Below are 26,139 nucleotides of genomic sequence, written 5' to 3' on the forward strand. Positions count from 1 at the left end.
ACTCAACCTTGGGTTCCCTATCACCAGCTTTCCTGTCCCCTCCTGCCTTCTAGTCCTTGTCCCTGGACTGCTGTGCCTCATTAGTCCCGTTTTGTAAATCATTTATTTTCAAAGGAGCTGACCATTGTAAAGTTCTAGAATTTGATATCTGCCTTTTTATAGTACGCACCAACTTACTTTTAAGTTCCTACCCAAGTTCCTAACAGCTCTGGACACTTTAGGATTTAGCTCATTGTTATGTTTCGTGATCTGATAAACAGAAGAGCCCCATAACAATAAACGGGTTTTCTCACGTACAAAAAATACACTGATATATTAAAATCCTTTTTTCTTGTTTGCTTCTCTAGTTTTTACCTGTCCTCTGAGGCAGTTGGGCGAGCAGGTGTTTGTAGTGGAGTGTGTATTTCATTAGAGCAAAAGTTGTCTGATAGCAGGTCATCTCCTTCAAGCTCCCTGCAACAGCAGGACCTGCCGTGAATTACTTCCATGTTTCTTGACCAAAAAGGCACCGACCTGGAAAAGAAAAAGAGGGAACACTTGGTTCGGGAGTCAACCGACTTGGTCACAACTCTCAGGGCAGGCAGGAGAGAGGCTTTGTATTGCTGAACTGTTCAACCCAATGCAGCATGGAAATCAGGGGCTTTCTTCCTCACCAGAAGCCTGTCTATGGATGGACTGGACTCTCAGATGTCACTGCAGGAATAAAGAGCAATTTAACCAATTTCTATGGAAATGAATTTCAACTGAAAAAACTCTACAACATATTACATGTTTTTAAATGGACTCTCACCTCTACATGGACAACCTGTAGGTCCATACAAGGCCGCTATTTAGCGGGCATCGACTGAAATTCAATTCTTGCCTCAAATTTAAGTCAACTATTCAAGAAAACTCAGCTGATCTCCCCTGCCCCTGCCTTCCCACACCCCCCGCCCCCGTGGCCTTTCCAACAAGCAAGATCAAGAGCTGTGCTTCTAAAAGGCTTTGGGGGATTGTGAACAAGAATTCCACGACACAGAGGCAGGCCTCAAACACTGGGGCCCAAACGGAATTCCTGGGTCCTGATTACTTGGGTAAGAATCCCACCCCTCCCTTGGACTGGGTGGGAAAGACCAAGAGGTGCCGCGGCGAGGACCGCAGGCCCCGGGAGGTGGGGCCGAGCCTCCCGGGCCATCATCGCCCTGGCGGGCGGTGCCACAGAGATTTGGATGCACCTGGAACATCAGTCTGGAAGCGGCAAGTGACCTCGCCTCTCTTTCCCCTCCCCAGAGATGATGGGCCTCCGCGGGGCGTGGAATTCGGCGGACGACCGCACCTGCGGCCCCGGGGAGCTTGCGGGCAGGTGCGGGTGAGGGAGAGAGAGGAAGCGCGGGCGGGCCGGGGGTGGGGCTCAGGGTGCCTGTGACGGCGACCGTGACCGTGGCACAATGCATCGCTGCGCAGGGGCGGCAGGCTTCGGGGTGGCGGGCGGCCCTTACAGGCCTCAGACAGAAGCAGCCCGGGAGCTCTGAGAGACGCAGTATCAGAAGCGGAAGCGGAAGTGAGCAGAGAGTGTGAAATGCGCCGTCCAGCGGCGAAACGTGCTCTTCCATCTCTACCCGGCCCTTCGCCTCGGCCCCGGCTCCTCGCCGCGCTCCCGGGCGCTCTCTGGCGGCCGCGGCTGTCTCATTTTCTCCTTCGAGGTGCCGAGTCTAGCTGTATGGGAGTATGGTGGGGTTCTCTCCTCTGGACTGAGTGGAGGAAGAACCTACTGGAGACAGACTTGTGAATTCGGTGATATTTGCCTTTATCTCTGACACCTTTAAACATCTTCCCCCACCCCGCCCCACTTTTCCCTTAGAAGTCCACCCTAGCCTATTTGCTCCTGGGTGTTCAGGATCTCCCATTAAATTCGCTGTCAGCCTAGCCCATTTCATATCCCCAGCCTTTCAGTACTTCCATACTCCACCTTTCCCCATGCTCAACTTTAGCCCCATTTCCTCATGGTTTGATTCTTTTTAGGAGGTCATAACTAAAAAACAAACAAAAACCCCAAACCCACTGCCCTCTAGTCGATTCCGACTCATAGGGACCCTGTAGGACAGAGTAAAACTGCCCCATAGGGGGAGCCCTGTAGGACAGAGTAGAACTGCTCCATAGGGTTTCCAAGGCCGTAATCTTCATGGAAGCGGAGCGCCACATCTTTCTCCCGTGGAGCGGCTGATGGGTTCCAGCCGACCTTTCGGTTAGCAGCGGGGCACTTAACCACTAGCCATGAATATAATAGATTTAATCAGAGGCAACTGGTGATGCACGTATAGCCATATGTTAGTATGTCCCTGGATGGTAGCGACACCAGGGGAAGTTGTGGCAACCCACGCTTAATTGAGCATGGTGTGTGATTATAGCTTCCAGGTCCTAGTGGGTTTGAAATTTTATTTCAGGTGAAATGAATATAAATGGTCGGGAAATTAATTTTATTTTTGTCATTTTTCAAATAAAGTTTACAGACAAGAGAAAAATCATTGCCACATCTTTGTAAAACAATTGCTCTCTATTTGGAAAATGCCTCCCCATCGGAAAGGTTCTCTGGGATGTCAGGATTGGGTCTATTTGTTTGACCAACATTCCTTATCCTTAGCTTTCCTTGCCCCACCAGCAGGTTATGTGTATGTGACCCTAATAACACAAAGTAGTCTCCTATCCAAGGATGTTCAAAATGATGGACTTCTTAGGCATATTCCAGCCAGTGGGGTCAGCTGCTGCAGAACACCTTCTTTCTACTTCTCCTGACCATTGACCTCTTTTTTACTACCTCATTTACTTTTTGTATCACTAGTAATCCTTCAAGCAGGGAAGATGAAATTTGGGCATGAAAAAAATGTATGCATGGGATATTTACCGTGTCTGGATTGACAAAAATTCTAAACCACAGCTAGGCCTTTAACCTTCAAGTGAAGAATATGTAGGAAATTTATAAAAAATGTAAAGCATGAATGATATGCTATAATTTTTCTTTTAAGTTTGTGTATAGTGACCTTTAACCAAATGGTCTCTGAAAATAAATAAAATGAGTTTTTGAGCCACTCAGTTCTTCTTGGCAGATACCAGTATTTTCTTAATGAAAATATTTGCGGCCTGATTCCTTGTATAGAAGATGAAGTGGCAAACCACTTTCAGTGACTTTAAAGTATGCATTTTTTTTTTTAAACAGCAAAACTTAAAACCTCATTGATTCTAGTGTTTGTATTTACTTACTAGGATGACAATTAAAATATATTCTAAACCTGTTGGCTGTGAGTCGATTCTGACTCATAGTGACCCTATAGGACAGAGTAGAACTGCCCCATAGGGTTTCCAAGGAGCGGCTGGTGGGTTCAAACTGCTGACCTTTTGGTTAGCAGCTGAGCTCTTTACCAGTGTGCCACCAGGGCTCCAGAATATATTCTACTTGCTTTAAAATTAAACTACAAATGAGTTAAATGACATTTTAGTGTTAAAATTTTGACTTGAATAGCTTAAGGGGCTATGTTGTCATGTAGCAATGAACATTGAAATGACATAGGTACATACATTTATAAAACTTATTTATTTAGTACATTGTCCCTAGTTGCCTAAAAAGTGTCAGGGATTGTTCCAGAAGGAAGGAAACGCGGGGCACTTGCAGTCTATGGGGATGTGGGGTAGTGAGCAGTCATAATCCAATGAGCTAAGTGCTACACTGAGGGACAAGCACAGTTGCTTTAGGAGCCATAGGTACCTCAGTAAGCTTCCGCCATTGTGACAGGAGAAAAAAAGACAAGGATGGGTGGGCTTGCAAGTTAACTTCTAAACTGGGGAGGGGGCTGGCTCAGGAAGTTGAAAAAGGTAAAGTAGAATTCAGATCCTTTGTTGGGAGTGAGGAAAGAGTTGTTGGGGTAGAAGGCAGGCATAGTGGAGGAGATTTGAAATCGTTGCTGTGGGGAAGGAGAGTGCTGTTAAAAGAAAATAATAAATACCGTATACATCCAAAACCAAACCCGTTGCTGTTGAGTTGATTCTGACTCATAGTGACCCTATAGCACAGAGTAGAACTGTCCCATATGGTCTCCAAGGAGCACCTGGTGGATTTGAACTGCTGACCTTTCTAGTTAGCAGCCTGAGCACTTAACCACTTCGCCACCAGGGCTCTGTCATTTATATAGTGTTGCTTAACTTTACAGTTTTCATGGTTACCTCATTTGAGCTAATAGCTTTGTTAAATAGGTGTAGGCGGTGTAATGTAGAGGAGTTGCAGGTTAACTTGGGGCTCCTCAAGGCACTGAACCAACAGGTAAAGAAGGATTTTACTGTACTGACTGGAATAATTGACTTCAATTACAAAGGGGAAGTGGGTTGCTGCTGTAGAGTAGGGGCAGGCAGGATTCTGAGGATTCTCTGGGATTTCCTGGCATGCCTTTGGTTACTTCTATATTCAGTGATAAGAATTAATGGAAATCTATAGCAGTAGTCAAGAAATCAAACAACACATTGATTGGGCAAATCTGCTGCAAAAGACCTCTTTAAAGTGTTGAAAAGCAAAGATGTCACCTTGAAGACTAAGGTGCACCTGACCTAAGCCATGGTATTTTCAATCATCTCATATGCATGTGAAAGCTGGACAATGAATAAGGAAGACGGAAGAATTGATGCCTTTGAATTATGGTGTTGGTGAAGAGTATTGAATATACCATGGACTGCCGAAAAATAAACAAATTTGTCTTGGAAGAAGTACAGTCAGAATGCTCCTTAGAAGCAAGGATGATGAGACTTTGTCTCACATACTTTGGACATGTTATCAGGAGGGACAAATCCCTGGAGAAGGACATCATACTTGGTAAAGTAGAGGGTCATTGAAAACGAGGAAGGGCCTCAATGAGATGGATTGACACAGTGGCTGCAGCAATGGGCTCAAGCGTAATAATGATTGTGAAGATGATGCAGGACTGGGCAGTGTTTCGTTCTGTTGTATATAGGGTCGCTATGAGTTGGAACCAGCTCGACACCTAACAACAACATAGCAGCCCAATAAAGACAGTGTTACTGAGATTTGGTCTTTCTGGAATAAAGGTTACTCTCCAGGTGTAGAACCCTGACTGTGGCTGAGGTGCTGTCTGAGGGCAAAGGGAACATGGGAATAAATAGTAGAATCAGAAATAAGAATAAGAAAATAGAAAGTAAAGTGGTAAATACAAAAAAAAAAAAAAAAACCCTCCGTTGCCATCGAGCTGATTCCAACTCACAATGACCCTATAGGACAGAGTAGGACTGCTCCATAGGGTTTCCAAGGCTGTCATCTTTTCAGAAGTAGATTACCACATTTTACTCCCATGGAGCGGCAGGTGGGTTTAAACCGCCAACCTTTAGGTTAGCAGCCGAGCTCTTTAACCACTGTACCACCAGGGTACTTTAAGTAGTAAATAGGAAGTAGAATAAGGGAGCTATAGATATACATTGCAGCCTTATGGATTATAGAAACGAGGACTGTAGAAATGCTGTGTATTTTTTTCTAGCTTCTGGTGGTAGCTAGTCTGCAAAGATGACAGCCAGCGAACCACACCTCCCACTATGCTTGTGTGTATCTGTGACTCACGTTAGCCACTGGAATTCAGTGGAAGTGATGCTGTGCCAGTTCGAGACCTAGCCTTTAAGAGGGCTGGCAGCTTTTGCTTTCTCCCTCTTGGGATACTTGCTTTTTAAAATTTTTATTTATTTATTTATTGTGGTAAAATATACACAACATAAAATTTGCAATTTAAACCATTTTCAAGTGTACAATCCAGTGGTACTAATCACACAGTTTTGTGCAACCATCACCATTATTTGTTTCCAAAACTTTTCATCACCCCAAACAGAAACTTTGTACCCATTTAAGCAGTAACTCTCCATTCCCATTTGTCTATTCTAGATATTTCATATTAATGGGATCATACAATATCTGGCCTTTTGTGTCTGGCTTATTTCACCTAGCATTGTTTTTTCATGTATCAGAACAATATTTCTTTCTGTGACTGAATAATATTCCATTTTATGTATATACCATATTTTTGCTTATCCACAAATCTGTTGATGGACACTTGGGTTGTTTCCACCTTTTAGCTATTGTGAATAATGCTGCAGTGAACGTTGGTATACAAATACCTGTTTGAGTCCTTGCTTTCAAGTCTTTTGGGTGTATACCTAGGAGTGGAATTGCTGGGTTATATAATTTTATTTTTAACTGTTTGAGGAACCGCCACACTATTTTTCACAGTGGCTGTATCATTTCACATTCCCATCATCAGCGGATGAGGGTTCCAATTTCTGGAACACTTGCTTTTGGAAACCTTGAGCCACCGTGAAACAAATCTATCTTGCTGGAGAGATCTGTGTCCCAGTCAAGCTTTCAGATGACTGCAGCCTCAGCTGCCATCTGATTGCAGCCACATGAAAGACCCCAAATGAAACCAGCAGAGCTGCCCCACTGATCCCAGCCAACTTACAGGATCATGAGAGATAATAAAATAGATGTTCTTTAAAACAACTAAGTTTTGGGATGATTTATTATGCAGCAATAGATAATTGACACACTTGTTACATATACTCGTTGCCACTGAGTTGATTCTGACTCATAGCGACCCATAGGACAGAGCAGAAGTGCCCCATAGGGTTTCCCAGGAATGGCTGGTAGCTTTGAACTGCCAAAGTTTTGATTAGCAGCTAAGCTCTTACCCAGTGTGCCACCAGGGCTCCTGTTACATAGACGTGTGTGTGTGTATACATATACATGTATATATATATGACATAATTTGTTCTCTTGCTTCCCTTTCCTCTATTTTTATCTTAGGATGGTGGTTGGTGGTTGACTTTACAATTTTGTATTTAGGGTACAAAATATTTTGGTGGGATTGGGAACTAAACTAGAAGAGGAAATAAATTGGATATGTGACTATTAAGACTTTCTGGGAAAGGGTGATAGGATCTTCATTTGTAGGAAGAATAATGCATCTTCTTAGGTGGAAGCATGCTGTATTATTGTTGGATTGAAGGTTAAATATGGGTAGATAGGAGTATGTGGATACCGACTAGTTAAAGGAGTGGACTTTGCTGGTTGTTTAGTTATTGCCTTCAGTTCCAAGCCCACCCTTCTATACTCTCTCTGAAATTCTGGGGCAGGGATTCTGTAAATTACATTTTCCAGACACTTGCTGGCTGACCTTCTGTTAGATTCGACCAATAGGAGGCACTGGAGACACATCAGAAGGCAAGAGGAAGGGGAGAACGGATTCCTTGCTGTTTTCAGCTGCTCTTTCCAGTAGTAGCAGATAGCTCTAGCTGCAGCCTCCAGCTCCTATGGGCACTCCCCTGCACCGGCTTGTCTGTGCCCTCAGTGGTACCAGCAGCAGCCAGAGTGCGCTCCGCTGACAGCAGGGGCACCAGTTATGCCCCCTCCACTCCTTTGCTGTGCCTAGTCCCTGGGTCACTTAGACACACCCACCTTACAGAGGTCCAAGCACCAGCTATGTAGTGTCCCCTTCTCAGAGGTCCTCGGACTAGCTGAGGAGCCTCTCTGCCCTCCGAAGTCTGCACCCCAACCCACATGGGATGACTCCCAAGCTCTTAGGTTCTGGAAGCCCCACTTCTTCCTTTTTGACCCCTCTGCTCTAACATAACAAAACATTTTAACTAGTTTTAAGTGTACAATTCAGTGACGTTAATTACATTCACCATGTTGTGCAACCATCACCACTATCCATTTCCAAATTTTTTTTGTCCCCCTGAACAGAAATTTGGAGTCCTTGGGTGGTGCAAACAGTTAATGCGCTCAGCTGCTAACCGAAAGGTTGCAGGTTTCAGTCTACCCAAAAAATGCCTCAGAAGAAATTCCTGGAGATCTACTTCCGAAAAATCAGCCATTGAAAACCCTGTGGAGCACAGTTCTCCTCTGACACATATGGGGTCGACGTAAGTCAGACTTGACTGGTTGAAACCGGTTTTATAACTGTTAGACGCTTCTTTCAAATTTACTACTTTGTAACTTCCTGCAATAGGTAATAATACAGAAAAGCCTTTCTCTTCTGTGGCTAGCCCTGATTTTAGAAGTGCATTGCTTCCATTAGTCCAAAAGAAGTGACACCTCCTAGCCTGCCCTACCTCCCACCCCCAGCTTTTCTATACCACTTTGCCATGTTTATTAGTGTGAGAGTGAATAGTGCGCACAGACCTGAAAAGTGGGGAGACGGAGTTTACTTAAGAAACAAGACTTCAGAAATGATTTAGCATCTTGGGTAAGGTCATGCGTAACCCCATAATGTGAAAGACCTGGCAGGTTTGATTGGCAAGTGAAAGACTCATGCATCAGAGGAAGTCACCGACTCCATGATGTATAACCCTGGGCTCCCTGCCTGCTCCTCTCTCAGGCTGCCGCCACTGCCCTCTCACTGCTCTGTGATGTAGGACATGGCTGAGATCCATAGAGGGAGGAGGTTAAAGGGGCGGTAGTTAAAATGTCACTCACCCAGGCTGAAATCCAGAAGGCTTAATTTACCATGGTGCCTTTTCATTAATGAGAGTGCAAAGTGAAGAGGTTGTGTTTCTAATGAAAGTAATGCTTTAGTTACTGAAATGTAAATGGATTAATTGGGAGGGAAGCAAAAGTTAATTGGGTCAAAAAGATCAATTAAGAGGAAACTAAAAACATCTCTACCACAACCAGACCTACCCTTGGTGTTTGAGAAAAGAAAGTACATGTAGAAATTAAAGATCCAAATGTAAATATTCGAGCATTTGATAGCTTTGTAACTTTGGTGACTATATCAATTTTATAATAAATTCCATTGCAGATGTTTTAAGGTGAAAAGAATCTTACCGATTCTCTGTGGGTGCTTTTTTGTTTGGCTTAGTTTGGTTCAGGTACCTTGCCTTCCCTTGAATATGGACAGATTCCCTGATGCTAAAGGAGTCTCTGGGTGGTGCAAACAGTTAAGAGCTCAACTACTCACAGAAAGGTTGGTGGTTTGATCCCACCCAAGAGGTGCCTCGAAAGAGGTCACAGCCTTGAAAAATGGAGCAGTTCTACTCTGCATACATGGAGTCATCAAGAGTCAGAATTGACTCCACAGCAACTAGCAACAACCTGATGGTAATAAGTGTTACTAAACTCAGGTCTACTCAGGTCGGGCTGCTAAAAAAAGATTCTTTTGCCTCCTATGAAATTTGAGTGATTGTACTTTAGTTTAAAAATTAAAGGTTGTTAATGAGCCATGTTAAGTGTACAGCATATCGCATAGTATAAAACAAGAAGATCTTAAAGACATTTATTGTTATTTTTGTTGTTGTTTTGGTGGTGGTATTGTTTTGTTCTAAGAATTTAAGATTATGTATAAAAGATTATGTATAAGATTATGTATAAAAGTGGTGCGTTTTATGCCCTCTAGTGGTTAAGAATAATTTTGCAATATTGATTATATGTCAGTGCTTTAATTTTATTTACAAGGGAAAAGCTATATCCTATTTTAAAACCTGTATGAAAATTATGTTGGTACATTGTTGTGGCTAAGTAGTAGTGTTGCATATTTTAAGAAGAAAAACAATAGTTCTATGTTTGATTAACCACAATATGCAAATGCCTGGAAATCTGGCAAGAAGTAAAATAAATTTTGAGATCGTTTTTCTTCAGGATTAAAATAATATTTCTCTACCCCTACATAGAAAGTATTAATACAGACAGTAATGTAGTTATAATTTAGTTCCACTCCTGTTTCTAATAGTAATTTTCTTGTATGACTCCTTTCATACTTTAGTTCCTATATTTAGAATGAGAGCAACGGGTGGTAATACTTCCCATTTCCTGATCTACACATCAGATTATATGTATTACATTAGTGTTATATTATGAGGGGAAAATGTCACAATATATCTGAAGAGCAATATATTTTTATTAGTTATCTTTGGGCATCTGTTTGACTAATGATTATTATTACATATTCTAAGAAGTTAAGTGCAAGGGTTCTAAATTGTATTAATTGCAATATAAAAAGACTAGGGAAACAGACAAGAAGCAAAGTAAAAATGGGCTATTCAGAAGAATGTGATGGAGCACTAAAGTTCAAAGAAAAGTGCTATAAAATAGTCTATGAGTCATTGTTGACTAGTCATTTCTCAGGAAAAGTAAACTGATGAAACTCCTCATTTTCATTACAGTTCTGAATAAATGTCTCCCCATATCTGACAGCTAACAGAAACCTTTGTTGTCCCAGTCTTTCCTTCCTTCCTTCCCCACCCCCCCAAAATCTTTGTATGGTATTTTAAAGCACTGAGGATTTATTTCTGGTCTCCAGGGCACTCTCTGTCTTTCTCTTTTTTAATCATAAGCCTTAATTCAGCAAATGTTTCTTGAATGCTTAACATGTTTGAGGGCCAGATGGGAAGTGGTGGTGGGCAGAGCGGTGAATGGAGGAGGAAGAGCATAAACTTTGATGTCAGACAGACCTCGGTTGAGCTCACCCGCTAGTTCTGGTACCTTTGAAAGATTCTTTCTTGCATATAAAAATGGATGTAACACATAAAATATGAGTATTACAGAAATGGTTAAAACAGATAAGTTATCATAACAGTAAATAGTCATCATTATTATTAAGATGGAGAGGGAATATGAAGATGATTAGGACAGTCTAGTGCAGTGGTTCTCAACTGGGGAAGATTTTGCCCCCCAGTGGACATTTGGCGATGTTTGGAGACGTGTTTGGTTGTTATTACTTTTGGGGGTAGGGTGCTATTGGCATCTAATGGGTAGAGGCGGGGAATGCTGCTAAAAATCCTATAATGCACAGAACATCCCTCCACAACAAAGAATTATGTGGTCCAAAATGTCAGTAGTGCTACTGTTGAGAAATCCTGGTCCAGTGAAGGAAAAAATTATATATATGTTGTTATGGATTAAATTGTGTCTCCCCTCAAAAAAACGTGTGTCAACTTGGCTAGTCCATGATTCCCAGTAATGTGTGATTGTCTACCATTTTGTCATCTGTGTGATTTTCCTACATGTTGTAAATCCTACCTTTGTGATGTTAATGAGGTGGGATTAGTGGCAGTTATGTTAATGAGACAGGACTCAATCTACAAGATTAGGTTGTGTCTTAAGTCAATTTCTTTTGAGATATAAAAAAGAGAAGTGAGCAGAGAGACATTGGGATCTCCTACCACCAAGGAAATAGTGCCAGGAGCAGAGTATATCCTTTGGACCCAGGGTCCCTGTGCTGACAAGCTCCTAGACCAGGGGAAGATTGATGACAAGGACCTTCCTCCAGAGCCGACAGAGAGAGACAGCCTTCCTCTGGATCTGGTGCCCTGAATCTGGACTTTTAGCCCCCTAAACTTTGAGAAAATAAATTTCTGTTTGTTAAAGCCATCCCCTTATGGTATTTCTGTTATAGCAGCACTAGATAACTAGGACATATGTATATAAAATATATACACAGACATTTGTATGTATATAAATATGTGTGTATATAAATATGTGTGTGTGTATATAAATATATACATATATTTACATCATTTTTTTTCTTCACTGGAGAGATATATATATATATATATATACACACACAAAATATGTGTTAAATAGAGAAATAGTACAAGGAAGTGGGAAGTGACCTTGAGGAGGCTGGGCAGACCTAGCTAAATGCTTGATTCATGTTCTCTTCTGCCAGAGCAATAGCAGGTGGCACAATGTATCCAGTGAAGAAACTACATTTCCCAGCTTCATTTGCAGATCAAAGTGACCAATAACATGAAACAGGAAGTTGTTGGGGTGGTGGTCTTTAAAGGGGCCAGCACATATTGGAAGAGTACCTCTTTGCCTTGCTTCTTCTTTGTTTTTGCTGCCTGATAGGGAATGTGATGGCCTGTTGGGAGCCACGTGCTAAGGATGGTGGAGACAAAGATAGAAGGTATCTGGATCCCTAATGACTGTGAGTTTCCACGCCAGCCCAGGACTGCCTCCTTCCAGACATTTCTATGTGAGAAAAACAAACAAAAACCCAACTTCTCTCTTGACAAAAACAATGTTATATAGCTTTTCTGCTACATGCAGCTGCATCTAAATTTGACCTGGTCCTTGAATGATTTTGATAAGTAGAAAACAGAACTTTGAGCCAAAGGAATTAGCACAGGCAAAGGCACAGAAATGTGAAAGTGTATATTTTCAGGAAATAACATGTGGTTTGGCATGTTCATGAAATATAAGTTCCAAAGGGAGAGTGTCACATAATGTCCCCAGCAAGATCTTTAGAAACAAAGATAAGAAAAGAAAAACACATCATGTAAGCAGATGCCAGCACTCTCACTTTTCTTGCTTATTTCATTTCGTCGGTCACAGTTAGGTGAACACTGACCTTTCATTTTTCTCAGTGGGAAATTTGTCCCAGAGTCATTACTTTTTTTTTTTCTTTTCCCTTTCTCAAGGTCATTGTCATAGTATGATGTATGAAATGTGGACCTGAGATCACATGGATATCGCCTTCCATGAAAGTTGTTGCTGCATTGGTAATGAGTGTCCCGTCACCAGCTTTCCTCCAAAGCCCTCACGCTCTGCTCGCTTGCACAGGCCGGCTGAGGTTTAGGTTAGGACCAATCCACGTGGGATTTTTGTGGGGAAAGGAACTGCTGAGGGAGAGGAGGAGGGATATAGAATGGAATATTATTAGGTAGAAAAGCATTATTATCACCTGACTTTCATTTTGTGCTACTCTAATGTGGTATTTGGAGGAAGATTGAGCTAAATCGCTGGAGTGATTCTGATAATTAGTGTTTTGGCATTATGTTCTCAGCACTTAGATGGCCAATCAGATAATGATATTCATTTACAAACTGAATTAGGTATTAATTTAAAATAATTCTAGAAATAAGAATCCTCTGTTGCAGTGATTCTTAAACTTTATGGGATCACAGACCACTTTGAGAGTCTGCACAGGAACTATGAATGCTCACCCGAGAAAAATGCACAAGTGTGTGTAATGATTCAGACAAAGTGTCATTTTTAGCAGCTGTGAAAATCCCTTCTAAAAAGAGATCTATCATTGTCGCAAAACCAAAAACACCAAACCCATTGCCATCAAGTCGATTCCGACTCATAGTGACTCTATAGGGCAGAGAAGAACTGCCCCATAGGGTTTCTAAGGAGCAGCCGGTAGGTTCAAACTGCCAACCTTTTGGTTAGAAGCTGAGCTCTTAACCACTGCGCCACCAGGGCTCCTTGTTGTGGCAAAGGATGTCAAAAGTGAAGTTTTAACCAAAACACTGAAATCTAATAGATACAAAGTTCCAAAGCCATATCACTATTTGCAGAGCTTTTGAAGAAAGTGGCTGAAAAGTAGTTCCACTATTCCTCAATTTCCTCACTGTCATGGATTGAATTGTGTCCCCCTCAAATATCTGTCAACTTGGTTAGGCCATGATTCCCAGTATTGTGTGGTTGTCCTCCATTTTGTGATTGTAATTTTAGGTTAAAGGGATTAGGGTGGGATTGTAACACCCTTACTAAGGTCACATCCCTGATCCAACTAAAGGGAGTTTCTCTGGGATGTGGCCTATACCACCTTTTATCTTACAAGAGATAAAAGGAAAGGGAAGCAAGCAGAAATTTGGGGACCTCATACCACCAAGAAAGCAGTGCTGGGAGCAGAGTGCTTCCTTTGGACCCATGATTCCTGCGCGGAGAAGCTCCTAGTCCAGGGGAAGATAGATGAGAAGGAACTTCCTCCAGAGCTGACAGAGAGAAAGCCTTTCCCTGGAGCTAATGCCCTGAATTTGGACCTCTAGCCTACTAGACTGTGAGAAAATAAATTTCTTTTTGCAAAACACCATCCACTTGTGGTATATCTGTTATAGCAGCACTAGATAACTAAGACATTTACCCACTTGGATACTGTAAAAGGATAGGATTTGAGTCTGTGAAGAGATTTTTTTGGAGAGAGTTGTAACCTTGCTGTGAATACCCCCTACGCCATGCCCAGATGTTGGAGGTTACTGTGTCCCTTACCCTTTCACCAGTATGCCAGGCAGGGGCTTCCATATGATGAAGAAATGTGTCCCATGTGGCTGAGAGAAACAGAAGATTGGTGCCTGACTCCAGGTCAAAAAAGCTAGAGGCTGGGGGGCAACAGGAATGAGGAGCAGTGCTGGGATCAGCTAGCATGCCTAGGTATGGAGGAGCTAGCCACAGGTGACCAGGTATAGGCTGCGGGAAGGAGCTTTGCTGGAGCTGTTTCAAGTCCTACTCGAGAGGACTCCAGGTTAGAAATGAGCATGTATGGAGTGGGTGCTGGGTCCCAGGGCTGAGGATCAAGGCCAGCCTGGAGAGTGGAAGGCATCATGGGGGGCAGGAGGTTATAGGGAGAGGGCCCCAGCAATGGTAGATGTTCCCATCTGCTGAGTCCTGAGAGTGAATCCATCCAGCCTGGTAAGAACTGTCCTATCCCCTTGCCTCTCCTCCCCAACTCCTTCTACCCAGTGGAGTTCAATAAAGCAATCAGAGAGTGAGGAAGGAGGTGAGACTGGAAGAAAGAGCAGAAGTCAACCACACTCCTTTACCCCAACTATAGACCTACCTCAGCATGGGAAAAGTGGGGAATGAATCAATGAGTGGCTGAATGCAGACTGAAACGCTGAGTACAATGGAATTGAGACTGTGTGTTTTTCACTTAGAAAGGCCAAAAGACTATTACTTAAGAGCAGCAATCAGGTTCATGGCATCTGGCCAAGTTTCCACCTAAGGTGTGGGGAAGGTTTCTGCACACCCCCTCCCCCATCCCTTACATTTTAAAGAGGTAACCTGTTGCCATAGAGTTGATTCCAACTCATGGCGACCCCATCTGTAACAGAGTAGAATTGTTCCACACACCTATCAGTTTGTCACACTGTGGTGGCTTGCATGTTGCTGTGATGCTGGAAGCTATGCCACCAGTATTTCAAATACCAGAATGGTCACCCATGGTGGACAGGTTTCAGCTGAGCTTCCAGACTAAGACAGACTAGGAAGAAGGACCTGGTGGTTTACTGCTGAAAAAATTAGCCAGTGAAAACCCTATGAATAGCAGCGGAACGTTGCCTGATATAGTGGCAGACGATGAGCCCCTCAGATTGGAAGGCACTCAAAATACGACTGGGGAAGAGCTGCCTCCTCAAAGTAGCGTCAACCTTAACGACGTGGATGGAGTCAAGCTGTTGGGACCTTCATTTGCTGATGTGGCAGGACTCAAAATGAGAACAAAGAGAGTCTCAAGGGTCCAAATCTTTATTTATTAGTGTAGCAGAATATTGTATGGTATTTTCTCTGTTTCCCAAGATTGGCAACTGTGGACCAAAGTGGAGATACAGAAAGGCTAAATACCTGATATTATAATGGAAACCATGAATGGCAGGGGTCAGACACCCTAATAAGGGTTTAGGAAGAGATGGCAGAGCCACCCCAGCTTCTACTTAGCCTGTGCCCCTCCCAGCCATGTAAACAACCAAACAAAAACCAAACAGTTGCCATTGAGTCAGATTCTGACTCGTGGCGACCCCGTGTATTACAGAGTAGAACTGTGCTCCATAGGATTTTCATGACTGTGACCTTTCAGAAGCAGAAGTACCACTGGCACATTCAAACCACCAGCTTTTCAGTTAGTAGTCAAGCACTTAGCTGTTTGCATCACCTGGGGATGTGTAGTTGTGGGTTTTTGGCTTGGAAGGGCCTGCTGCAGCTGCCTCTCCCCACTGAAGCCAGAAAATCACTCAAAGAGAGTGGGGGTGTCTTTGTGAAGAGGGGACTGGCATTTCATCTCCAAACTGGCTGTTCGCTTAGGCAGCAGATTTACTGGTGTGCTGCTGGCCCTCCCAAGCAAGGGCAAAGAGAGTTGGAGACAGGTGGGGTAGTGGTGGGGCAGCCAAGGGCAGCCTGCAGTCCCGGTCTTGGCAGGGCGAGGATGTCTGCATTTTCTATAGATCAAGTAGACCCTGGGAAGGGAGCCAGCTTGAGCCTGTCTTTCTGGCAGTAGCTGGTGATGGGGAGCACAGATGAGGTGGTTGGAAGAGAGCAGCAGCATGCAGATCTCCTAGGTCAGTGACCTGGGCAGTGCAGGGGTCCCTGCAGGGCTTCCCCGAGAATGCACCTGTAGAGGCAGCAACATTATATGGAAAAGAATAAACAATGACTCCGGATCCCCATTCCACCTACTACAACGCCCTGGAGAAGACAGGAGGGGAGATTGTTTCCCAGAGGCCTACCACCTCCCCTCCCACCGTCCCACCTTTGAGGTGAGAAAGGGGTTGTTGTTGGGTGCTGTGGAGTCGATTCTGACTCTTAGCGACCTCATGTGACAGAGTAGAACTGCCTGATACGGTTTTCTTGTCTGTAATCTTTAGGGAAGCTGATTGTCGGGTCTTTCTCCTGCAGAATGGCTAGGGGATTTTAACCACTAACCTTTTCAGTTAGCAGCTGAGTGCTCAACCATTGGGAGTAAGAGAGAAAGGGCAGATCTTGCCCCGTGCCCTCCGTAGGTCCCTCCAGCCACCAGCCCAGTTAGCAATGGGGGAGGGAAACTGCATTGGCTGGCGGCTTCAACTGGACTTGACTGAGTTTTTTAATATCAAAAAGTGACCGAGGAAGTTATGGAATCTATCCAGGGTATCATTAAGGGATCTCTACCCAGCAGGGGAAGGAGATTCAACACAGCACAGCTGAGGGCAGGATGGAAGAGAAATAAAACCGTTTCCTCTTTGCACCCTACAGAGTAGAGACTGTTCAGTAAACCAGTTATATCTGATTCAGGGCTTCATAGTCTTATGAGTAAAGTCAAATCACTGTGTGTTTGTGATGTGATGTACTGTGTTGATAAATTGTTAGTTTAAGAGTGACTAGATTTTTTTTTCTATGAATTCAAAACTTCAAATATTAAATGCAGAGAAGAGAATCACACCAGAAGGCAAATTTCCAGGGAAATCTCTAGGGAGAAGACAAAGAGGTAATAATTGCCTTTTTCTTTTATCTCCCCAAATCTAAGAGTTTTCTGTATCTTATAAATTTACACAGAGAGATGACAGGTTTTAAATTTCAATCTATCAAAGATTCCATAAGAGTTGATGCAATGGAAAAAAAATGGGTGCATGAAAACGTGTTTATAAGTGATTTGTTATACATGTTCACTTCTCTGCCAGCCATGCCATTCAGTTAAATTGTTTAATTATCGTCAAAATATTTGTCAGCCTACTGTTCCACTTCTACTTAATTTTTTTCTTAAGTATAGGTGTCATGGTTTTCACATCCTTGGTTGGTGCAAATGGTTAATGTGCTTGGCTGCTATCCAAAAGGTTGGAGGTTCGAGTCTACCCAGAAGCACCTTAGAAGAAAGGCCTGAGGATCTACTTCTGAAAAATCAGCCATTGAAAACCCTATGGAGCACAGTTCCACTCTGACACACATAGGGTTGCCCTGAGTCTGAATCGACTCAATGGCAACTAGTTAGTAATGTGACTTCAGTCTCTCTCTCTCTCTCTGTCTCTCACCATTACCAGAGGCTTCTTAAGTATTTGCAATGCTTTTTTTATTTAGACAACAGTTATTTCCAGATAACATTACAATTATTCCTTAAATGACTAGCTGTACTGACAAGGAAAAACTGCAGTGAATGATACGTCCCAGTGCAATGCAAACGAGTGCCGTGACTCTTCATTCACTGTCTCACTGTAGAGCTGTTGGCAGATTACAGGCCACAGCTTTATGTCATCTTCAGGGGCAGCCTCCAGATTTCTTATTTTTCTTGTTTCAATTCTGCGTCATCTGTTTTCTTGAATCCCGGTCTCCTAAAATGTAAGCAGTACAAAACGTTCTCATCCATCAGAATAGCAAGTGAAAGCATATCAAAATACAGGCCATGCTCCTAATTGCCTAATTATACTTGAGTTGACTTGTGTTGCACTTGAAATGAGTGAGATATTGATGGGCTCCTGCAATTGTAATGGCCACTCAGAGTCAAAAACTTACTGTTGACTCATCTTTCTCTCACCACCACCCCACTCCCAACATCTAATTAGTTGCCAGATTCTCCCTCAATGTAATATCTCAGGACCTCAGCAGAAACTTCAGCAGTTCTCCTGTTCCTGGGAATAATGTCCAAAGGTTCGTACTCTGCCCTTACTCTGTCCTTCTAGACTTCATTCATCTCCTCTTTGCAAACCCTTTGCTCTCACCAAACTCAACCCCAGCTGTTCTCGGCTCACCTTGCTTTAGTGCCTTTGCTTATACTCTTTTGTTTGCCTGAAAATGTGCTGTCTCCTCCCTCCAGTCTTTGTATATTCAAAGAAGAGTCATTCTTCAAACCCCAACTCATGAAACACCCCCAGATTCCCACAGGCAGAAAAAGGACCTTTTTTCTGAACCTCTATGGGACTTTATTAGTACCATTCTTATATCATTTTTTTCATTCTACCAAATCCTGAGTGCCTACTATGTATCAGGCACAGTTCTAGGCACTGGGGATATGACAATGAACAAAAATTATGGGACTTATAGAACTGAAATTCTAGTAAAGGGGACGAACACCAAATATATAACATGCTAGATGGGGAAAAATACCACTGAGAAAAATAAAGCAGTTTAAGGGAGAGCCCTGGTGGTGTAGTGGGTAAGGGTTTGGCTGCTAACCAAAAGATCAGCAGTTCAAATCCACCAGCTGCTCCTTGGAAACATTATGGGGCAGTTCTACTCTGTCCTATAGGGTCGCTATGAGTTGGAATCGACTTGATGGCAACAGATTTGAGTTTTGTTTTTGAGGTCTGCTGAGAAGTTCTCGCTGATGAGGTGACGCAGCTTGCCACTTTACTTCCTTCAGGTCTTAACTGAATTGTCACTTTCCACTTTGTATTTAAAAATGTTCTTTTACATGTATAGGTAGGTGGCTTATAACTTATTTTGAATCTCTCATAATACCTGGCACTCTGGTTTGTATATATTGTTGTTGTTCTGTGCTGTCAGGTCGAATTTGACTCATAGCAACCTGATAGGATAGAGTAGAACTGCCCGATGGGGTTTCCTAGGCTGTAATCTTTATGGGAGCAGATCATCTGGTCTTTTCTTCCATGGAGGTGCTGGTGGGTTTGAACTGCCAACCTTTCGGTTAGCTGCCAAGTGCTTAACCATTGCACCACCAGGGCTCCTATACTTAATATAAATACTTATTAATTGATGCAAAGAATGATATCAGAATTGATTTGTACAACAAGATCCAGGAAAAAGAAAAAGGCTGGGTTAAAATTTGAGGAATAAAGCCTTCTGAATTTGAGACCTGAGTTACTGAGATGGCATCCTTGGTACTTCTGGACAACTCCCTTACGTGGGGCCTTCTATGTTAGAGAGGTCAAATGCCAGACAATGTATTACAGAGTTCAATTCCCAATCCTGTTATTGCATGGACTTACCATATGTGGCTATAGAGTAATGAGATTGATGCCTGTTATGGATTGAATTATGTCCCCCCAAAATATGTGTTGTAAATCCTGCCTGTGTTTATAATCCATTTGGGAATGAGTTGTCTTTGTTATGTTAATAAGGCAGGATTAGTGTAGGGTGTATTTTGAGTCAATCTCTTTTGAGATAGAAAAGAGATTTTATATACAATCTTGAGATATACAAGTGAGCAGAGGAGAGATGGAGTAAGATAGATGCCAGGACACATGGACATCTCCAAGGAACCAGGAACCAGAAGCTGAAGAGACAAGGACCTTCCTCCAGAGCCCACAGAGAGAGAAAGCGTTCCCCTAGGGCCGGCACCCTGAATTTGGACTTTTAGCCTCCTAAACCGTGAGAAAATAAACTACTGTTTGTTAAAGCCACCCACTTGTGGTATTTCTGTTACAGCAGCACTAGATAACTAAGACAATGCTCATGTGTGGTTCAGGAGAAACCATCTCATTACTTTACACCTATAACCATGCTTATACCTGGCCTTCTACAGTTCTCAACATATACGTTATTCATTCCCCTGTATCCTTGCCATTCTCCTTCTTAGACACTTACTCTGAAAAGATGTAATGCTTTGTGAGCTACTGCACCAGCTCTCTGTAACTTGCCATGTATTTAAACTGGTTTTTACGTATTTACCTTGGATGCTTTTGGTCAGGATTCTGGATTTCTTGGAGCTGGCAGGTCATGGAGTAAAGTAAGTCATTGGCAGATGGTGAATCCATGGATTGTTGGATTAAATCACTCAGTGTCTTAGTGTTGCTTTTGGCTGCCGTCGTTCTCCCAAACCTTTGGGGCAGATTAGGAACACGTCTCAAGATGCTTCCGCTCATATTTCTTCCAAATCTCGGAGGCAAGTTGGCCATCGGTCCAGGACTTCGTTCTTCCATGGTTCTCCCAAATCTCAATGGCAAGTTGGTGACTGAGGGTGGCATTTTGTTGACTGCGGGTGTACTCATCTTAATGACATTTTTTGGTCCCCAGTCTTTTAATTCTTCAAAATTGAGGCTTCTTTCCTTTTCCCCTTTGGAGTCTCCTCGAGGCTATAATTAGAAATGACCATTGTAATAATTTCTTATTGTTACAAGCAGCAGACTTCGACTCCAAATTAACTTAAATTCAGACTTTAATCTGCAGAATAGTTAAGGCTATAAACAAAGTTTGTTTTCTCATCTGCAGAATTTTTTAATAAATAATTTGTATTAAGCTTCTTAAAGCAATCTAGTTTCTTGGTCCCTAGACTATTGTAAGACAGCTATAAAATATTAATAAAATATAGATAGTGACTGTAGCAATGTGTTCAAGCAGCAGGAACATAATGAAGTATTGAAATGAGGCAAACGTTTTATTGCAGCTATTCTCTTTCAGTTTTTTGATTCATCTTGTTTATGAAATATTTTACATTTTGATTTTAGAGAAACCTCACCACTCCCTCTCCATGTCTCTTATTTTTTCCCTCTTTAAAGACCAAAGTGGTGGACACATAGAAACAGAGATGCTAGCTAGGTTTTGGGATATAGTTGTAGGAGTTCAAGTTGAATTTTTTTTTTCTACCCCTTCATACTCTGAACTCTACTCCTAAAGCATTTTTCAAGAAACTGGTTGTATATTTAAAAACAGTTTTTTTAATTGTACTTTAGATGAAAGTTTACAGAACAAACTAATTTCTCATGAAACAGTCAGTACATATATTGTTTTATGACATTGGTTAACAACCCCATGACATGTCAACACTCTCCCTTCTCCACCTTGGGTTCCCTATTACCAGCTTTGCTGTCCCCTCCTGCCTTCTAGTCGTTGCCCCTGGGCTGGTGTGCCCCTTTAGTCTCGTTTTGTTTAATGGGCATGTCTAATCTTTGGATGAAGGTTGAACCTCAGGAGTGACTTCATTACTGAGCTAAAAGGGTGTCTGGGGGCCATACTCTCAGGGTTTCTCCAGTCTCTGTCAGGCCAGTAAGTCTGGTCTGTTTTTGAATTAGAATTTTGTTCTACATTTTTCTCCAGCTCTGTCCTGGACCCTCTGTTGGGTTCCCTGTCGGAGCAGTCAGTGGTGGTAGCCGGGCACCATCTAGTTGTACTGGTCTTAGTCTGGTGGAGGCCGTGGTAGTTGTGATCTATTAGTCCTTTGGACTAATCTTTCCCTTGTGTCTTTAGTTTTCTTCATTTTCCCTTGCTGCCGAAGGGGTGACACCAGTGGAGTATCTTAGATGGCTTTTCACAGGCTTTTAAGACCCCAGACGCTACTCACCAAAGTAAAATGTAGAACGTTTTCTTTATAAACTATGTTATGCCAATTAAGCTAGATGTTCCCTGAGACCATGGTCCTCACAGCCCTCAGCCCAGTAAATCAGTCCCTCAGGGAGTTTGGATTTGTCCATGGAGCTTCCATGACCTTACCCTGAACAAGTTGTGTTGGTTCCCCAGAAACTAGTTGTATTTTTATTAGAATATACATTACATCTTTAGTAAAGAATCCATTGGTTTGTGGATTACCACACTACTGATATACAGACTCTATAGGAATCATTTAAAATACATTGAATCTTTAATTAGATTTACTTTTACCATGAAGGAGCACTAGTGGCACAGTGGTTAAGCGCTGGGCTGCTAACTGGAAAGATCGGTGGTTTGAACTCACTAGCCACACCATGGGAGAAAGGTGTGGCAGTCTGCTTCTGTAAAGATTACATACTTGCAAACCCTGCGGGGGCAGGTCTACTCCGTCCTATAGGGTCACTATGACTCAACAGCAATGAGTTTGTTGTTTTTTTGGTTTTACCATGACAGTTAGTCCATGTGGAGATTTTTAAATGATACTTTCTGATTGTAAAATGTAATACGTACTCATTTCAAAAAATTTGGAAAATATGGAAAAGCATAAAGAAGAAAATAAAAATAACTTGTAATTCCACCATCTAGAGATAAACATTTTACTTAGATACAGATTTACCACAAACTTGTTGTTGTTGTTAGTCCTGTACTTAAATTGTCGTTAGAGAGGCCAGGCTGTTGTTGTTGTGCTAAATAATACAAATTACATCAATACACTGTCATAGCAAGGCTGAAATTTAACCAAAAAGCAAAGTACAAACTAACTTATTCCTTACATTTTAGAAGATTGTAAAACTCAGTACAAACATTATATCATTAATACTAGTCACATTAGATTTTTAAAAAACTTACCTCAGAAAATTTGTCATAATTTTCTTTGCTGTTAAGATTGGACATCATTAAATTATCTGCACAAAAGATGTTTGATGTTAACAAGCTTGAAGTGGCTAAAGTCAATAAAATGAATCGTTTGGATGAAATAATTTCCATTTTGCCAAAAAACCAAAATTAAGTTTATATGCTCAGTTCAGTGTCCGCAGGAGGGGAAATTGTGGTCTTTTATACTGCCCAAAAACAAAGGAAAGTTTCCTTTAACAGTGAAATCAAGCCCACATGTTTTAAGTACGCATATTAATTAGAGTGGATAATGAAAACATGTATGTAAGGAATGTGGGTAATTTATTCTGGGAAGACAGCAGTGCTTCTGCTTGCAAATTCATTAATTTTGAAAATAATTTTCCTCATTATGAAAGAGATTCTAATTAGGCAAGTCTGAGGTGATAGTAATTAAGATTCCAAACCAACAGAATGCTTCATTTCTCTGAGCTTAACCAAATACTATTTTGTTTTTGGTGTTTGCGTCAATTCATGAGGGAAGGAAAGAAAAGTATTCAGTATGTACCAGTTTTTTTGTTTTTTTTTTAATTCACACAAAAGAGACAGCATTTTCAAAACGTTAAACAAAATTAAGAATGTGAAAAGAATCCTAAGTCACATACTAGCAAAATAAAATGCCATTAATTAACTTTTTGTAATATGCTGTTTGGTTATTAAAAAGATTTAGGAGTAAATGTCAGCTGTAACGTGAAGGATGTGTGTAAGCCCATTCGATAGGCATTTTGACAAACCGGACCCTGGCGGTGTAGTGGTTAAGCTCTACGGCTGCTAACCAAAAGCTCTACGGCTGCTAACCTAGGCGCTCCTTGGAAACTCTATGGGGCAGTTCTACTCTCTCCTACAGGGTCGCTATGAGTCATATGGATCTGACTATGAGTCAGAATCTACTCCACGACAATGGGTTTGGCCAACTCCAGAGATGCAGGAGGCAGTTCAAGGCCTTTTAAATTTGCCCTGTGGGCCTTATTTGGTGAATCTGTATAAATCACCAGGATTTTATTTCTAGATGCTGCATCCTACCTTCTTCCTGAAAGCCCTTAAAAACCCTAGCAGAGGTTTGGTAAGTCACACACATGCTGATTTTGTTGCTCCCTTGGCGCATATTGTTTAGGTAATCTTTCATTGCCACAGGCGTACTGACTTTGTGACATAAGAAGGGAATTGGCAGAAATAAATGATTACTGAAATGCCAAGACCAATGTCTTTCAGAGCAGCTTACTGGTATTGTTAAAGACCTGCCTTATCACTGGACTCCTACATTCTAGAGAAATCATGTCTTGCTCCCACAGACACCTGCCCATTCAACCTTCTCAGGAGAAAAAGTCCTTACAATGATTTCCAACACCACAGCTGCTTCTAGAGAAGAGTTAACAAATGAGCAATTCATAAAATTACCTTTTGCGCCAAGCATTGCGCCACCTCTCGCCTCTCTCACCAGCCTACTATAATGTGAGGTATGAGATGGGCTGTGAACACCTTTCTCTGTGCTACAGATCTCCGGAATAAATCAGAAAAGTTTAAAAACAACCATGGGTCAACTCTGGTGGTGCATCGACATCACATTTGCTGCTGCCTTTTCCCAGCCTCTTTTATGGCAGCTTATATCATTGGTCTCATTTGTTTTAGTCTTTGGTAGCCAACAAATCCCCACAGTAGGAGGCAATTAATTCCATTTTTGGTCTAGTGTTAATTTTGTAAAGCTATTACTGGATTATTTGGGTTTAATTTCCCTGAGGATTTAATATATTTAATATATATTCTTCCAAATTGTTCCTTTGCAAACTGCTGATGGAACTTCCTTTTTTTGTGGTCAGGAGATCCAAACTTTTGAGAAATGTGGGAACCAAGGGGCAAGTTATCTTTACCAAGTTCATATCCTAGAAAAAGGCAGCGAGGTCAGCATGGGTCTCTTTCAAAATTAGTTTGTATCTAGTTGTTGTTTTCAAATAATATTGACACTTCAGCAATTCACCAGTTTTCAGTGCTACTATTTGAGATTTTGGCACATCAGTTAGAGTTTTTCTGATTCTAGTCAGCAACCAGAGGAGCTGGTATGACTGATTACTCCCTTGCTTCCACCAGATTAGGCTTCCGAGTGTGGAGTGTAATCAGAGCCATCTTATTAACATGTGTAGGGCTTCGCTCTTTTCAACCATACCCTCGTTTAGCTTTGAAAATGTTAACAGATATAGAACATTACCTAATATACACAGAATGAAATCACCATGAATCTTCTGGTGAGATGCGCTGCTATTTACACGAATAGAGAGTAATTTGTTTAGCCCCTCTTGATGAGACACACGAGCTTACGCAAAAGTAAAGATAGAGCCAGTATCTCACTGACTTGTGACATTTAAATACATGTTTTCATCTACTAGGATTTTAGAGGCCATGGTACTTCATCTTCTAAGTCTCTCTCTTTAGCTCAGGTATTGAGTATTGAGCTTCAGACCTCAGTGCTCAGCTTCCTACCAGACAGTTCTTTTTGGATGTCCCACAAGCATCTCAAGCACAGAATGCCCCAAACGGAATTTACCTTTTCAATACCTATTTTTTCTCCTATGTTTCCCATTTCAATGACGATTATCAGTCAGGGTTCAGTCAGGAGACTGAAAACACACACTATTTTTTTAAAATAGACTACTCTTTAGAGCAGTTTTATGTTTACAGAAAAATCCGGCAGAAAGTACAAAGAGCTCTCATATATCCCCCTCTTCCCTCTACACAGTTTCTCTTATTATTAATATCTTGCATTCATGTGGTACATTTGTTACAATTGATGGACCAGTATTGATATGTTCTTATTAACTAAAGCCCCAAGTTTACCTTAGGGTTCACTGTGTGTTGTACAGTCCTATGAGTTTTGACAAATGTATAATGTCACGTGTCCACCATTACGGTACCTAATGGAATAGTTTCCCTGCCCTAACAAATGTCAACACACAGTGATTTGAATGGGATTCAGGAACTGTTCTAAGATGCCAGGAACTGTTCTAAGTACTCTGTGAATGATCTCATTTATCTTTCCTCATAATCTCATGAGCACGTACTTTTATTATCCGTACTCTACAGAAAAAGAAAGTAAGGTGCAGAAGGACTAAGTCATTTTCCCCGTAAATGACAGAGCCAGGACTTGAACCCAAGCAGTCCAAAAACTTCATCATGGCACTAGTGTGCCCAATCAAGTCTAGACTTCTCTAAATTGCTCTTAAATCTGTTCACTTCTCTCCATTTCTGTTGCCATTTCTCCATTATCTCTTGCCCAGACCATTTTCTTGGTCTTTTCCAATTCATTCTTCACAATGCAGCCAGGAGAATTTTTATACATTTATGATTTTCCTTCTTAAAACCTTTCAATGACTCCCCATTTCCCCCAGGATTACTTAGCTAGCTCATTCTTCATAATCTGTACTCTGTTTCTCCAGTGTCATCTCTCA

At 41.9% G+C, this 26,139-nt stretch overlaps 2 protein-coding genes across 2 annotated transcripts in view; both read right to left on the minus strand.

Moving 5' to 3' along the window:
* Positions 1-840, minus strand: part of SPMIP4 (sperm microtubule inner protein 4) — a 45,390-nt gene extending 44,550 nt beyond the window's left edge. The window contains exon 1 of the mRNA XM_004377469.3: positions 355-840. Coding sequence (XP_004377526.1) covers positions 355-488 — 134 coding nt within the window. The 5' untranslated portion in view covers positions 489-840. The remainder of the gene's footprint in view (positions 1-354) is intronic.
* Positions 841-17,765: 16,925 nt separating this feature from the next.
* On the minus strand, positions 17,766-22,795 carry NPVF (neuropeptide VF precursor). The gene is made up of 3 exons (XM_004377470.1): positions 22,658-22,795; positions 20,114-20,517; positions 17,766-17,817 (listed from the first exon to the last, which is right to left on the minus strand). Exons 1-3 carry the CDS (start codon positions 22,793-22,795, stop codon positions 17,766-17,768), a joined length of 594 nt encoding a protein of 197 aa, XP_004377527.1.
* Between the last annotated feature and the right edge of the window lie 3,344 nt (positions 22,796-26,139).

The sequence above is a fragment of the Trichechus manatus genome, unplaced genomic scaffold (genome assembly GCF_000243295.1).
Source record: "Trichechus manatus latirostris isolate Lorelei unplaced genomic scaffold, TriManLat1.0 scaffold00050, whole genome shotgun sequence".
NCBI lineage: Eukaryota > Metazoa > Chordata > Mammalia > Sirenia > Trichechidae > Trichechus > Trichechus manatus.